Source organism: Castor canadensis, chromosome 10 (genome assembly GCF_047511655.1).
Source record: "Castor canadensis chromosome 10, mCasCan1.hap1v2, whole genome shotgun sequence".
Lineage (NCBI taxonomy): Eukaryota > Metazoa > Chordata > Mammalia > Rodentia > Castoridae > Castor > Castor canadensis.
In genome coordinates this window covers 140,899,541-140,912,191 of record NC_133395.1, presented here as the reverse complement: position 1 = coordinate 140,912,191, position 12,651 = coordinate 140,899,541, and the positions used below count along the sequence as shown (strand labels likewise).

Genomic DNA, 12,651 nt, shown 5'->3' with positions numbered 1-12,651 from the left:
TTGCGGGGGCCCGCCCATAGCTAGTTCCGGGGCGGTTGCTCTGATCGACCAGAACTCCCCGCCCCGTCCCGCGGCCCCGGGCCGTGGGAGGCCTTGGGGCTAATTTAAGGGCTCCCTAGAGGACGGGGACCCTGGAGGCGGGACATTGAGGCGACCCACGGGTGGGGCCAGCCATTAAGCAGTCCCACTTGTGTGCCAGGCACTGAACTGGGCTCTTGACGAGCATCATCTCTTAATCCTCAGAACGTCCCAGGGAGGTAGGTACTGTTGTTATCCCCATTTTACAGATTCATACTTTTTATGGGGAAACAGACTGAGACATCTTTTGTCCCTAATTTGCATTTGGAAAAACCGAGACTCAGGTTAAATAACATGTTCAGGGCACATAAGAAGCGAATGGACTTGAACCTAGTTCTGTCTAGTGGCCAGCCTGTGTTCCAGACCTCTTACGGACAAAAAGAAGGGTTTTGGAAAGGTGGAGTGGGGTGGGACAAGAGGCTGGGAGGCACAGAGAACTTTGTAAGGATGGGATACTTGAAACTTAAAGGCCCACCAGAACTCGAACGAACAGAAGGGAAAGACATAGAGCCAAGACCAAATACCTTGGTGTTTAGGGCTGTACAGGCAAGACCACCTGAGTTTAAATTGCATCTTGGAAGCCTAGGCGCTTGCCCATCCTTTCAGAGACTCAGTTTCCTTCTTTGTAAAATGGAGATCACGGTGGCCCCCGCTCAAGGGGTTGGGTGAGGAATTCAGTGAGATAAGCTCTGCCCTTAGCTTGGTGCACAGTGGGTGCTCTGTGAGTAGGAGCTTTGGCGTCCACCTTGTCAATATGGTTTCCTTGTTGAGACTGGTCCCCATAGAAGAAGCCCTTGGGCGTTTCTCATGCCACTTTGTCTCCCATCAATGGCCCTCCCCTCTCCAGCTCCACAGGATCTCATCTCCTGGACCATGAGTGAGTTGAAGGACTGCCCGTTGCAGTTCCATGATTTCAAGTCTGTGGACCACCTGAAGGTCTGTCCCCGCTACACGGCAGTGCTGGCCCGCTCCGAAGACGATGGCATCGGCATTGAGGAACTGGACACACTGCAGCTAGAGCTTGAGACCCTGCTGTCCTCTGCCAGCCGACGCCTGCGCGTGCTCGAAGCTGAAACCCAGGTGATATCCCAAAGAGAGGACATCATGAGAGATGGACTGTGTCAAGTTATGGAATGGGTCATCAGTTAGCTCCATCTGCTGAGGCTGAGGGATTGATGGGAAGATAGTCTCAAGTCAGACTCAGGTGACATGCAAAATGCACAGGAATATGCATGGCCTCATAAATTGCAAGAGTTCTCATTCACAAAGCTTTTATTGACCCGACCCCACCATTATATTCTGGGTCCTGTGCTAGTCAGTAGAGAGATGTAAATTAGGATAATTTGGCCATTAGAGAATTTTTTTTTTTTTTGCGGCACTGGGGCTTGAACTCAGGGCCTACACCTTGAGCCACTCCACCAGCCCTATTTTTTTTTGTGAAGGGTTTTGCCAGATAGGATCTCTCAAACTACTTGCCTGGGCTGGCTTTGAACCTCGATCCTCCTGATTTCTGACTCCTGAGTTGCTAGGAGCTGCCGGTGCCTGGCACCATCAGAGAATTTGATAACTAAAGGGAATGGGGAGACCTGGATTTCTATATTGGGCAAGCACTTGTGAGTGCAACTATTTCCTAGTTTTGTGACTTTGAGAAAATTACTTCATAGTTCCTAGCCTCAGTTTCCCTATCTGCAAAATGGGCCTAATAATAGACCTACCTTGTAACTTTTGTGAGGGTTAAAAGAATTTTTTGCAAAGGCTCAGCTCAATATCTGATACTCAGTAAGCAGTTCAAATATATTTATTGCTAATAAATATTTATTATTTACAGTATGCAGAGAATACTCATATTCTCTGCATAAAATTCCCCTGAGCCCTGTGTTCTAGGCTGTATGCTGGATCCTAGGGAACAGAGATAGTTAGGATGAGTTTCTTAGTCTCTAGTAGCTTATAGTTCAGCAGAAGAGACAAGGTGTGCTTTTCATTCCAGTATGACCATACACCATGGGTGGGTCCCAATGTAGGGATCAGACAGGAAGTAGGCACCTGAACCTCAGAGGATGAAACACAGTTAACTTGGGATTCCCTGGGGAATCCATGAAATCTTTCTGAGGAGGACTGTGACATAGTCAGTTTTATTGTAGCACCTAAGAAGCCAGGTAACTGGTGCAAAGAGGACTTCCTAAAATGAAGGTTTGCTGGGACATTTGCTTGCCTTCACCACAAAGTCACCTCCAGCAAAGTTCCTAGTACTGACATGCACTAAGGTCTGATCACTTCTTTGGCCTTTCTGCTGAACAGTGTGTGACTAGTTTGAGTGATACAAAGGCCAACCAGAGTACAAACAAATAAACAGAAAGATGAATTTTTGAGTAAAGTCATGTGAGATAGGGGCTCAGGCAAAGAGCTGGGTTTTGAGAGTGAGTAGGAGTTCTTGAAATAAAAAGAGAATTGGGAAAGACCTGGGAGCCTCCTTAGATTGTAGATCCAAATTTATTTGCTGGGGAAAGAGTTGTCCTGTGTCTTCCCTTCTCCTTCTCAGTGACAGTTTCTGTAAATTTCAGATCCTCACTGACTGGCAGGATAAGAAAGGTGACCGACGATTCCTGAAGCTGGGTCGAGACCATGAGCTTGGAGCTCCTCCCAAACATGGGAAGCCCAAGAAACAGAAACTGGAAGGGAAGGCAGGACATGGGCCAGGCCCTGGCCCTGGGCGACCCAAATCCAAAAATCTTCAGCCCAAGATCCAGGAATATGAATTCACTGATGACCCAATCGATGTGCCACGGATCCCCAAGAACGATGCCCCTAACAGGTCTGGGCCAGAGAACACAAAGGGTTGATAGAGGGAGCCTTGGGATTCTGGCACTGAGGCTTATGGAGGCCCTGAGGGTTCCCACTCAGGATCTGCTTCTTCCCACAGATTCTGGGCCTCTGTGGAGCCTTATTGTGCAGATATCACCAGTGAGGAGGTGCGCACGCTAGAGGAGCTCCTGAAACCCCCTGAAGATGAGGCTGAACATTACAAGGTAGAAACCCTGAGCTTCCACAGACATGGGGGAGAACAAGGGAGTTGAGAGTGGCTCAGAATCAGATAGTAAATCATGCATGATCTGCCTTCCCCCACCCTGACTGCCTCCTGTATGCTCCATTACCCATCCACACACACAGGCTCCAGTGCTCAGTTTTCTGCTTACGCCCCTTCCGTTGACTACAGCCTCAAGCATCTACATCAGTGAAGACTGCCCTTGGCGCCTCATCTCCGTCTCCTCTGCTTTGGTTCAACCCTTCGTCACCTTTTATCCCATAGCCTCTTTAGGGCTGGGAGTGTTTCAAGTGGTAGAGCACCTGCCTAACAAGTGTGAAGCCCTGAGTTCAAACCCCAGTACCACAAAAAGAAAAAAAAAAATACCCTCTTAATACTCTCTTTGCTTTTAGAGCTCCAGAGGCATCTTTCTTTTTCTTTAACATATAAAGTTAATTTTTTTGTTTAAGGGATGGAGTCTTGCAGTGTTACTCAGGCTGGCCTTAAATCCCTGGGCTCAAGTGACCCTCCTGCCTCTACCTCCCAAGTGACTAGAATTACAGGCATGTGCCACTGTGCCTCGCTTAAAAGTTATTACTATTACCACTAGTTTGTAGCACTGGGGATTGAACCCAGTGCCTCAGGAATGCTTGGCAAGTGTTCTACTCTTGAGCCACACTCTCAACCCCCAAAGTTAATTTTTTGTTCTTTACCATGAAAATAAAACATGTTCCGTTAAAGAAAATGTAAAAAACCCAGAGAGTATTGGGAAGGAACTTCTCCGTAGGTCAGCTGCCACAGTCAGATGCACTCACAATGTGGTCTTGCTTCCAGGTCACCCCGGCTCCTCTCACCCACAGGGCTGAGTTCAAGTGTTTTGGTTCTTGGTGGCGCAGCCTCAGTGCCCCTCTCCAGTTTCCTTGCGCACATTCCTCTTCGATGCTACATTTACCTGCCCCACCAAGCACCTCACCCTCACTTCAGGCTCACCCGGGGTCCCTACTGGGCCATTATACAAATCCTTCTGCTCTTGACAGACTACTTCACTCTTCAAGACTCTGATCTCATGTTACTGCCACCAGCATGCCTTTTCAAATTCCCCAGCAGAAAGTGGTCACTTTTGTGCTGCCATAGTACCTTGATCTACCTCTTTACTTTCATTTATCTGAACTTCTAAAAATTTATTTGAGCCGGGTGCTGGTGGCTCTCATTTGTAATCCTAGCTATTTAGGAAGCATAGATCAGGAGGATTGTGGTTCAGAGCCATACCTAGGCAAATAGTCTGCAAACCCCAATCTCAAAAATACCCATCACAAGAAAAAGGGCTGGTGGAGTGGCTCAAGTGATAGGAGTGCCTGCCTAGCAAGTGTGAGGCCCTGAGTTCAAACCTCAGTGCTGAAAAAAAAAACCCAAAAAACATTTACTAGAGGGCTGGCAGAATGGTTCAAGTGGTAGAGCACCGTCTTAGCAAGCATGAGACCTTGATTTCAAATCCCAGTACCGCCAAAAAAAAAAAAAACAAAAAAACTTACTTAAAAAAAATCCACATAGTAAATTCAAGTAACACAAAAAATAAATTCCCTCACATCCCTGACCCAAAGGCCTCTAGTTCTCAGAGACATTAGCTGTGCCTGAGACTACACGTACACACAATATTTTGTACCTCTTGGAAATTGTTCCTTGCTAACTTCTGTGTATGTTTTAGTTTTTTTTTTGCAGTACTGGTGCTTGAACTCAAGGCCTATACCTTGAACCATCACTCCACCAACCCTTTTCTGTGAAGGGGTTTTTTTGAGATAGGGTCTCACAGAACTGTTTGCCCAGGCTGGCTTCAAACTGTGATCCTCCTGATTTCTGCTTCCTGAGTAGCTAGGATTATGGGCATGAACCACTGGTGCCTGGCTTGTTTTGTTTTTGTTTTGAGACAGGATCTCCCTTGTAGCTCAGACTGGCCATGAGTTTGTGATCCTCCTGCCTCAGCTTCTTCAGGGCTGAGATTCCAGGTGTTTCCCCTCGAGCCCAACTTTGTCTTGGTTTTTCTGTACCTCTTACCTGTTTCTCTTACTAGAGTGTGTCTCTTGTCACCCATATGTAGCACCAGCCTTGGCCATCGGCTGGCTACTTAAGCAACAGATAAGTGAATGGAGGAATGAGGGAATGAGTACAAAGAGAGCCCACCACTATCTAGGCATGGCTGACCAGTGTTAACTGCTTAGGGCTGAATGACCTGTTTCCCACAGATCCCACCACTAGGGAGACATTATTCCCAACGCTGGGCCCAGGAGGACCTGCTGGAGGAACAGAAGGATGGTGCTCGGGCAGCAGCTGTGGCTGACAAGAAGAAAGGCCTCATGGGGCCTCTGACCGAGCTGGACACTAAAGGTAGGCCCCTCACCTCCGTGTCCACTCCAGGCCAGGATTTGAGTTCCTTCAGCCCACCTGCCGTCCTCTTCCCTGCCTGCTTCAGATGTGGATGCCTTGCTGAAGAAGTCCGAGGCCCAGCATGAACAGCCCGAAGATGGCTGCCCCTTTGGTGCCCTGACACAGCGCCTCCTGCAGGCCTTGGTGGAGGTGAGTACTCCACCTCCAACTCGAAACAGGAACTGTTTCCTTTCTGGTTTTGTTTTTTTTTTTTTCTGTGGTATTGCTGGGGTTTTAGCTTATGCCTCACACTTGCTAGGCAGGTGCTGTACCATTTGAGCCATGACTTCAGCCCCTCCTTTCCTTTCTGGTTTTTTTCCTTCTTTTTTGGCAGCACTGGGGCTTGAATTCAGGGCCTACATCTTGAGCTACCCCACCAGCCCTTTTTTTGTGGTGGGTTTTTTCAATACAGGGTCTTGCAAACTATTTACCCAAGCTGGCTTCCAATTGCAATCGTCCTGATTTCTGCCTCCTGAGAAGCTAGGGGTGAACCACTGGCGCCTGGTGTCCTTTCTGTTTTAATGCTTTATGTTCATGAGCTTGATAAAGTGTCACAAGTGAGCCTGTACTACCAGGCTGGAGACCACAAAATAAAACATGACCATATCCTAGAAGCTACCCTCACCGCTTTCTCCGTCTCAGCGTCCCCCCCCAAGATAGCTGCTTGCCCAGCTGCTTTAGTTGTTACCATGTATCCTCTCACTAGAGGCAAGAATAGTGGTTAGCTCTGTGTTACATATGAGAAAATAGAGGCTCAGAAAAGAGAACTGTTTGCTTAAGCTCACATAACTAATAAACAAAGATAAGATTCAAACCCTAGCTTCAGGGTCTCTATCTTTATCCTCACTAACTGACCTTAGGCACACCCTCTTACCTCACTGAGCTTCAGTTTCCTCTTTTGGCTCAAACAGAATAGTTTATTTCTCTCTCAGAATAGTCTGGCTCAGACATTTCAGGTTGACTGAATAAGACAAGGGTAGGGGAAGATCTCTGTCTGATGGCATCAGACAGAGACCCCGATGATAAGTGCCTTTTCCATTGGCACCAAGTCATTGCTAGGTATGATCACCACTTCAAGCCCATGAAGTTAAACACGGAGTGCGTGAAGGAAGCTTTTTATCGTGACTAGACATGACTCTTATCTCTAGATCACTTTCCACTGAGAGAATTTGTCCCATGACCTTACCTGCCTGCAGGGGAACCTGGGAAATGTAGTGTAGCCCAGTTGCCATGAAAAAAGGAGAGTCTGATGCCAGGATGGCTAGCAGCCTCTTAAACAACATGCTCACATAGTCCTGGGTGCCTTGCAAATGCTTAACAAACCTTAGCTATTCCCGTCACCATCATTGAATGTTATCATAGCTCTTTTGTATTCCCTCCTTTTGGTATCAGTATAACAAAAAGGGAATTTCTAGAATGATCAGAGCTTTTTGAGAGGGCTTCTTAGAAGAAGGGATGGGAAAGATCAAGGAATATTTCTGGCCTGTGAAAATTGTCCATGTAGGTCAGAGAGGTGCAGAAGAATGGAAACACTGCAGTTTTTTCCCTTCTACCCCATCTCTGTGGTCTTTAGGAAAATATTATTTCCCCTATGGAGGACTCTCCTATTCCTGACATGTCTGGGAAAGAATCAGGGGCCGACGGGGCAAGCACTTCTCCTCGCAATCAGAACAAGCCTTTCAGGTGAGTGACATCCTGTCTATACTTCGCATCCCAGCACCAGCTTGGCTGTTGGCCTCTGAACATCTTAACATGAGGGGGTTTTCATTAATGGAGAGGCTGAGGATAGTCTGATAAAGCTCAGTAGACATCTCACATGTGAATGCCGATCCAGTGTTTGTGCTGACAGGTTTCGTCCAGGCTTGTTCATCACAGCTCTGTTCTTCCTCTAAATAATCTGAATGCCCCACTAAAGGGGATTGGTTGGTTACATTGTCCTAAGTACATATGCTAAAAATAACTGGCAACTATTAATCACATTAGAGAGCTATACTTCATTGACATGAAATAACGAGTTAAGTAATAGGGTGCCAGATAGGGGAAATGTTCATGCTAGCCCAGTAGAGACAGTATGATCCCATTTTTACTTAAAATATACTTCAATATGTACAAAGAGGGGGAAAGTCTGGAATAGATAACAAAAATTGCACTTGTTATGTAACAAAATCTGGAACATATTTACATACGAATATAGAGGGTGCTTCCAAAGGTACTCACTAAGCTTGGGAAGCCCTGGGAACCTCTGGGTGGCTCCTTCACACTGGCCCTTGAACTGAGGGCCATTCTCCGGAGCCTGACAGGCCAGCCTCGCCCTGTAGTGTGCCGCATACCAAGTCCCTGGAGAGCCGCATTAAGGAGGAGCTGATTGCTCAGGGCCTTTTGGAGTCTGAGGACCGACCGGCGGAGGACTCCGAGGATGAGGTCCTTGCTGAGCTGCGCAAACGACAGGCTGAGCTGAAGGCACTCAGCGCCCACAACCGCACCAAGAAGCATGACCTGCTGAGGTGAGTGTGTGCAGGAGGCACTGACTGCTGCGGTCACCTCCCAGGGCTTTAGACAGAATAAAGCTGGCTGTGCCTCTGCATCCTCAGGAGAGCCTTGAACAAACACCAGGCGTCACTCCCCTCGTTAGAGTCTAAGTCTGTAGGCTAGGGTTCCAGCACCTGTGGTTGATTGATTTGAATTCAGTTTTTTAATTGTGGAAAACATAAGATGGATAGTCTTAACCATTTTTAAGTGTACAGCTTGGTAGTGTTAGCCATATTCACATTGTTAGGATTTAATTTTTGTCTTTTCATGCTTATTTTCTTTTTCCTTCAGATTTATTTCATTTTATCAAAAATATACAGAGCCTGGCACAGTGGTTTACGCCTTTAATCACAGTTACTTGGTAGGCAGACAGAAGGATTGCAGTCCAAAGCCAGTCTGAGAAAAAAAACATGAGACCGTATCTGAAAAAGTGCCTACCTAGGAAACACAAGGCCCTGAGTTCAAACCTCAGTACCACCAAAAAAAAAAGGATTTTGTTGGACATCTAAGATTTTTATTGGCCTGTCACCTGAAATTGACCATTGTTTTATGACCAGTTCTTCTTTTTTTTTTCTTTAGTGGGACTGGGGTTTGAACTGAGGGCTTCATGCTTATGAAGCAGGCACTCTACCACTTGAGCCACACCTCAAGTCCATTTTGCTCTGGTTACTTTGGAGATGGGGTCTCACAAACTGTTTGCCACGGCTGGCCTCAGAGCCATGATCCTCCCAATCCCAGCCTCACTAGGACCAGTTCTTTAGAGAATTGTTGATAGTGCCATTCATTCTGTATTAGCTCCCATTTATCTTGGCCTGTTTTGATCACAACAAGGTATAGGATAGGTGACACTTGGAAGAAGACTATGATAGGAGCTACCGTTTTATTGGGGAGATCAAGAAACAACCCCAACAAGACTTCTTGCTTCCCACAGGTCTATGCTGTCTCCCTGACAGGGCAGGACTCGCTCACTTGCCTGACTAGCCCTTCCTTTCTCTGTGAAACTGTACTGGGGGCTAGGAAGAAAAGCAGAGCCAAGGACTCAGTCTACTAGTAGATGGTTGGGAAAGACATGCACCATTCAAAGGAGAGGCAACTGCTGACAAGCTGCTATGGTATTTAAGAATAAGGGAAACTAATGTGTACTGAGTGCCTACTGTGTGCCTACTGTGCCAGGGGCTTTCTGTATACATCCTTTAATCTTGGCAACCCAGGGAGTAGACAGTATTTTTCCTGTTTACCAGATGAGGAAGTAAAGCCTTGGCAAAGTGAAGTGCTTTGTCAAAAGTTACACATCCAATAAACAGTCAAGTTGAGACTGGAGCCAAGGCTAAATCCAACCCTTTTTCTAGATCATGTTCCCTCTCAAGGGCGAAAAGAGGAAAATACAGATGAAAGCAGCACCATGGAAAGGCGAGAGAAATAGAGAAAAGCAGGACTGTGCAATTACAGAAGTAACGGGAAGTGAAGAAATAGCTCAGGGCTATCAAAAAGCCAGAGTGTAGCCTCAGTCCTGCTGTTAACCAGCTTCAGAGCTTTAAGCCAGACACCCCCAACCAAGCAGCAGTTTCCATTTCTAGAAGAGTAACAGGTTGGACTAGAACTGTAAGGGTCTTCAGTTCCATACCAATGGAATTTGTAAGTCAGGTCCAGTTCACAGGGATTGACTTGGCATATACACACCCCCACTATGCATACGTGTCCTATCAGCCTCAGGCTTCCAGACCCTTCGGTTGCTTTGAAATTTGGATGCTGAGATAAGCAGGTCTTTTGTTGACACGAGAACACTTTTCAAGGAATATTGTTTAAAAGCAGTTTGAGGCTGGCTTACTCCAGATCTCCCACTCATTGTAGGATCTTGGAAGCATTCCATGTCCTCCTTGAGACTCAGTTTCCCCACTGATAACATGGGAATAATAGTATTTACTTTATAGAGTCATTATATGGATTAACCAGGTAATTGTGTACATGTGTTTTGTTGTTGTTGTTTTGCAGCACTGGGGTTTGAACTCAGGGACTACACCTTGAGCCATTCCACCAGCACTATTTTTGTGATGGGTTTCTATGAGATAGGGTCTCACGAATTGTTTGTCTGGGCTGGCTTCGAACTGAGATCCTCCTTATCTCTGCCCCTGAGTAGCTGGGATTATAGGTGTGAGCCACCAGTGCCCAGCTACATGTTATTGTTTTGTGTATTTTTTTTTTAAAGATTTTTTATTAGAGCAGTTTTACTTTCACAGCAAAATTGAGAAGGTAGATTTTTTTCCTATATAACTTCTGGCTCCTCCCATGCACAGCTTCTCCCATGATCAACATGAGTTAATTTTCTGTTGTTGGCTGGCCTCAAACTCTCAATCCTCCTGCCTCAGTCTCCTGAGTGCTGGAATTATAGTGCACACCACATCTGGTTTATGTGTTAAATGCTTTTGATGCCCTTAAAATAGCAGCTGGGTACTGGTGGCTCACGCCTGTGATTCTAGCTACTCAGGAGGCAGAGATCAGGAGGATCTCAGTTCAGAGCCACCCTGGGCAAATAGTTCATGAGATCCTATCTCAAAACAACCCATCACAAAAAAGGGCTGGTGGAGTGGCTCAAGGTGTAGGCCCTGAGTTCAAGCCCCCGGTACCACAAAAAAAAAAAAAAAAAAAGTGCATAGCACATAGTACCATATGAACACGAATGGTGGGTAGGCCCAGTATGGAAGAGGGAGGTGTCATACTCTGGTGATGGGATGACCATAGCATTTAGTGGCTGGTCTCCACAGGTTGGCAAAGGAGGAGGTGAGCCGGCAGGAGCTGAGGCAGCGTGTCCGCATGGCAGACAATGAGGTCATGGACGCCTTTCGCAAGATCATGGCTGCCCGGCAGAAGAAGCGGACCCCCACTAAGAAGGAAAAGGACCAGGCCTGGAAGACCCTGAAGGAGCGTGAGAGCATCCTGAAGCTGCTGGATGGGTAGCCCTCACTCCTGCCTCTGGTTGCCTTCTCTGGCGTGGGTGAAGCCCACTTCCTTCTTTGGGTGCCAGAATCCTTGGCCCATGGCTGCCCATCAAATGGTGATGGTCTCTAGAGAGCTGAGGTCCTCCTGTCAGGTCTTTTGGCCCAGATCTGTACAGTCAGGATGTAGGAGGCTCTGGTGGGATGGCTTGGGCTCAGTCTGCCTGGTCCCCAGGATGAGGGAGGCTTCATTTCTGGGTCTTCCTTTTTTCCCTCGCCATCCCCCACTCCTTTACCTCCTACCCTGTTCCCCCTCAGAGACTTCTCCCTTGTGGTTTTGTAAAGTGCAAACTTAAGAATAAAGTGACTGCTGTGGTTTTTAAAAAAAAAAAAACACCCAGAGTTTTTGAGTGTCTGTTACTGTGGGTTAGGAAGATACTTGTGTAGGTGACAAAGGTTTAGGAGACTGTGCTTGGTGGCTCTCAGCCTGTGGCCACTCACCCATGGTATTCTTTTTTGTTTTTTGTTTTGTTTTTATTTTTCATTTTATTTCTTTTACAAACCCTTGTGTCAGGGCTGACTTTTAATAGATCTCAGTGAGGGAGCTGCTCTGCTACCTATGAAACCCTGACCCAGAAGCAGGTCGTCTACAAATGGTTTAGCACCAGTTTCCACACGAATGTGCATTCGGTGATGGGCGTTATATGTTGGCAGTAGCTTGACGGTCCTGGGGCAGGGTTGGCCAACTAGCAAGTCAGGACCATCAAGGACCCAGTTCCTTTGGCTGTGTAGCCCAGGCCAGTCTTGAACTTCTTATCCTTCTCCCTCAGCCTTCCGAGAGCTAGGATTACAGGCATGTGCCACCACACTTGACTTAAGGTCCAGTTCTTTAGGTGTCTCCACAGTGCCCTCTCTAGCATCAGCTTCTATTTAAGGTGCCTCCCCTCTAGCTGCAGGGCGTTAGGCAGGAGCAGTCAAAGCCACATGCCTCCTCATTTATGTCCAGCATTGTATAGAACGGGAGGCATCTGGCTTCCGGGGCACTCCCTAAAGAACATGAAATCCTTTCCCAGATCTCATTATGTCTCACTGGCCTGATGGGGTCTTCCATGCCCCTTCCTGAAACAGTTCCTGTGGCACAGGATGATGAATGGGTTTCAACTAGTTAGAGTGGAGTCTGCTGCCCCACAGGGCCCAAAGTGGCAGGGAGAGAGGGTGGAACACACAAGATCTTAGTAGGGAGGGGGAAATAATTACTGGATAGGCCACCAACAGCCTCCCATAGCCTGGGCAGGAAGCTAGGCCTGAGGGATACAGACAAAATGGATATGCTGTCCTCCCTGCTTCACATTCTCCTCAGACTAGCCTCAGAGCAATTCACAATTTACCTAGGAAGTTGAGGTCCACCCAGCAGAGCGGCGGAGAAGCTGTATATAACTTCTTTATGCCCTGATCCCTAAAGAAGGATGACACCTCTCTTTCTGTTAGATAATTACAATATCCGAATCATGTCATTCTGTGGGACTGCTGCTATCAAACTAGGTGGACAAGTGACCCCAGTTTGGCCAATCATAGCATAGCACCCCGTCCCTCTAACCACAATGATTGGCTCAGGAAATGGCATTTTACAACCTGGGACACTCGGACCTCCTTTAAGACTGCTCTGAG

General features: G+C 47.1%; 1 protein-coding gene across 1 annotated transcript; it reads left to right on the top strand.

The window, feature by feature from the left end:
• Nucleotides 1-11: 11 nt before the first annotated feature.
• Tada3 (transcriptional adaptor 3) lies at nt 12-11,378 on the top strand. The gene is made up of 9 exons (XM_020164593.2): nt 12-257; nt 926-1,158; nt 2,640-2,890; nt 2,999-3,104; nt 5,341-5,482; nt 5,568-5,671; nt 7,095-7,204; nt 7,840-8,025; nt 10,813-11,378. Exons 2-9 carry the CDS (start codon nt 952-954, stop codon nt 11,003-11,005), a joined length of 1,299 nt encoding a protein of 432 aa, XP_020020182.1. The 5' UTR covers nt 12-257; nt 926-951; the 3' UTR covers nt 11,006-11,378.
• The last annotated feature ends 1,273 nt before the right edge of the window (nt 11,379-12,651 follow it).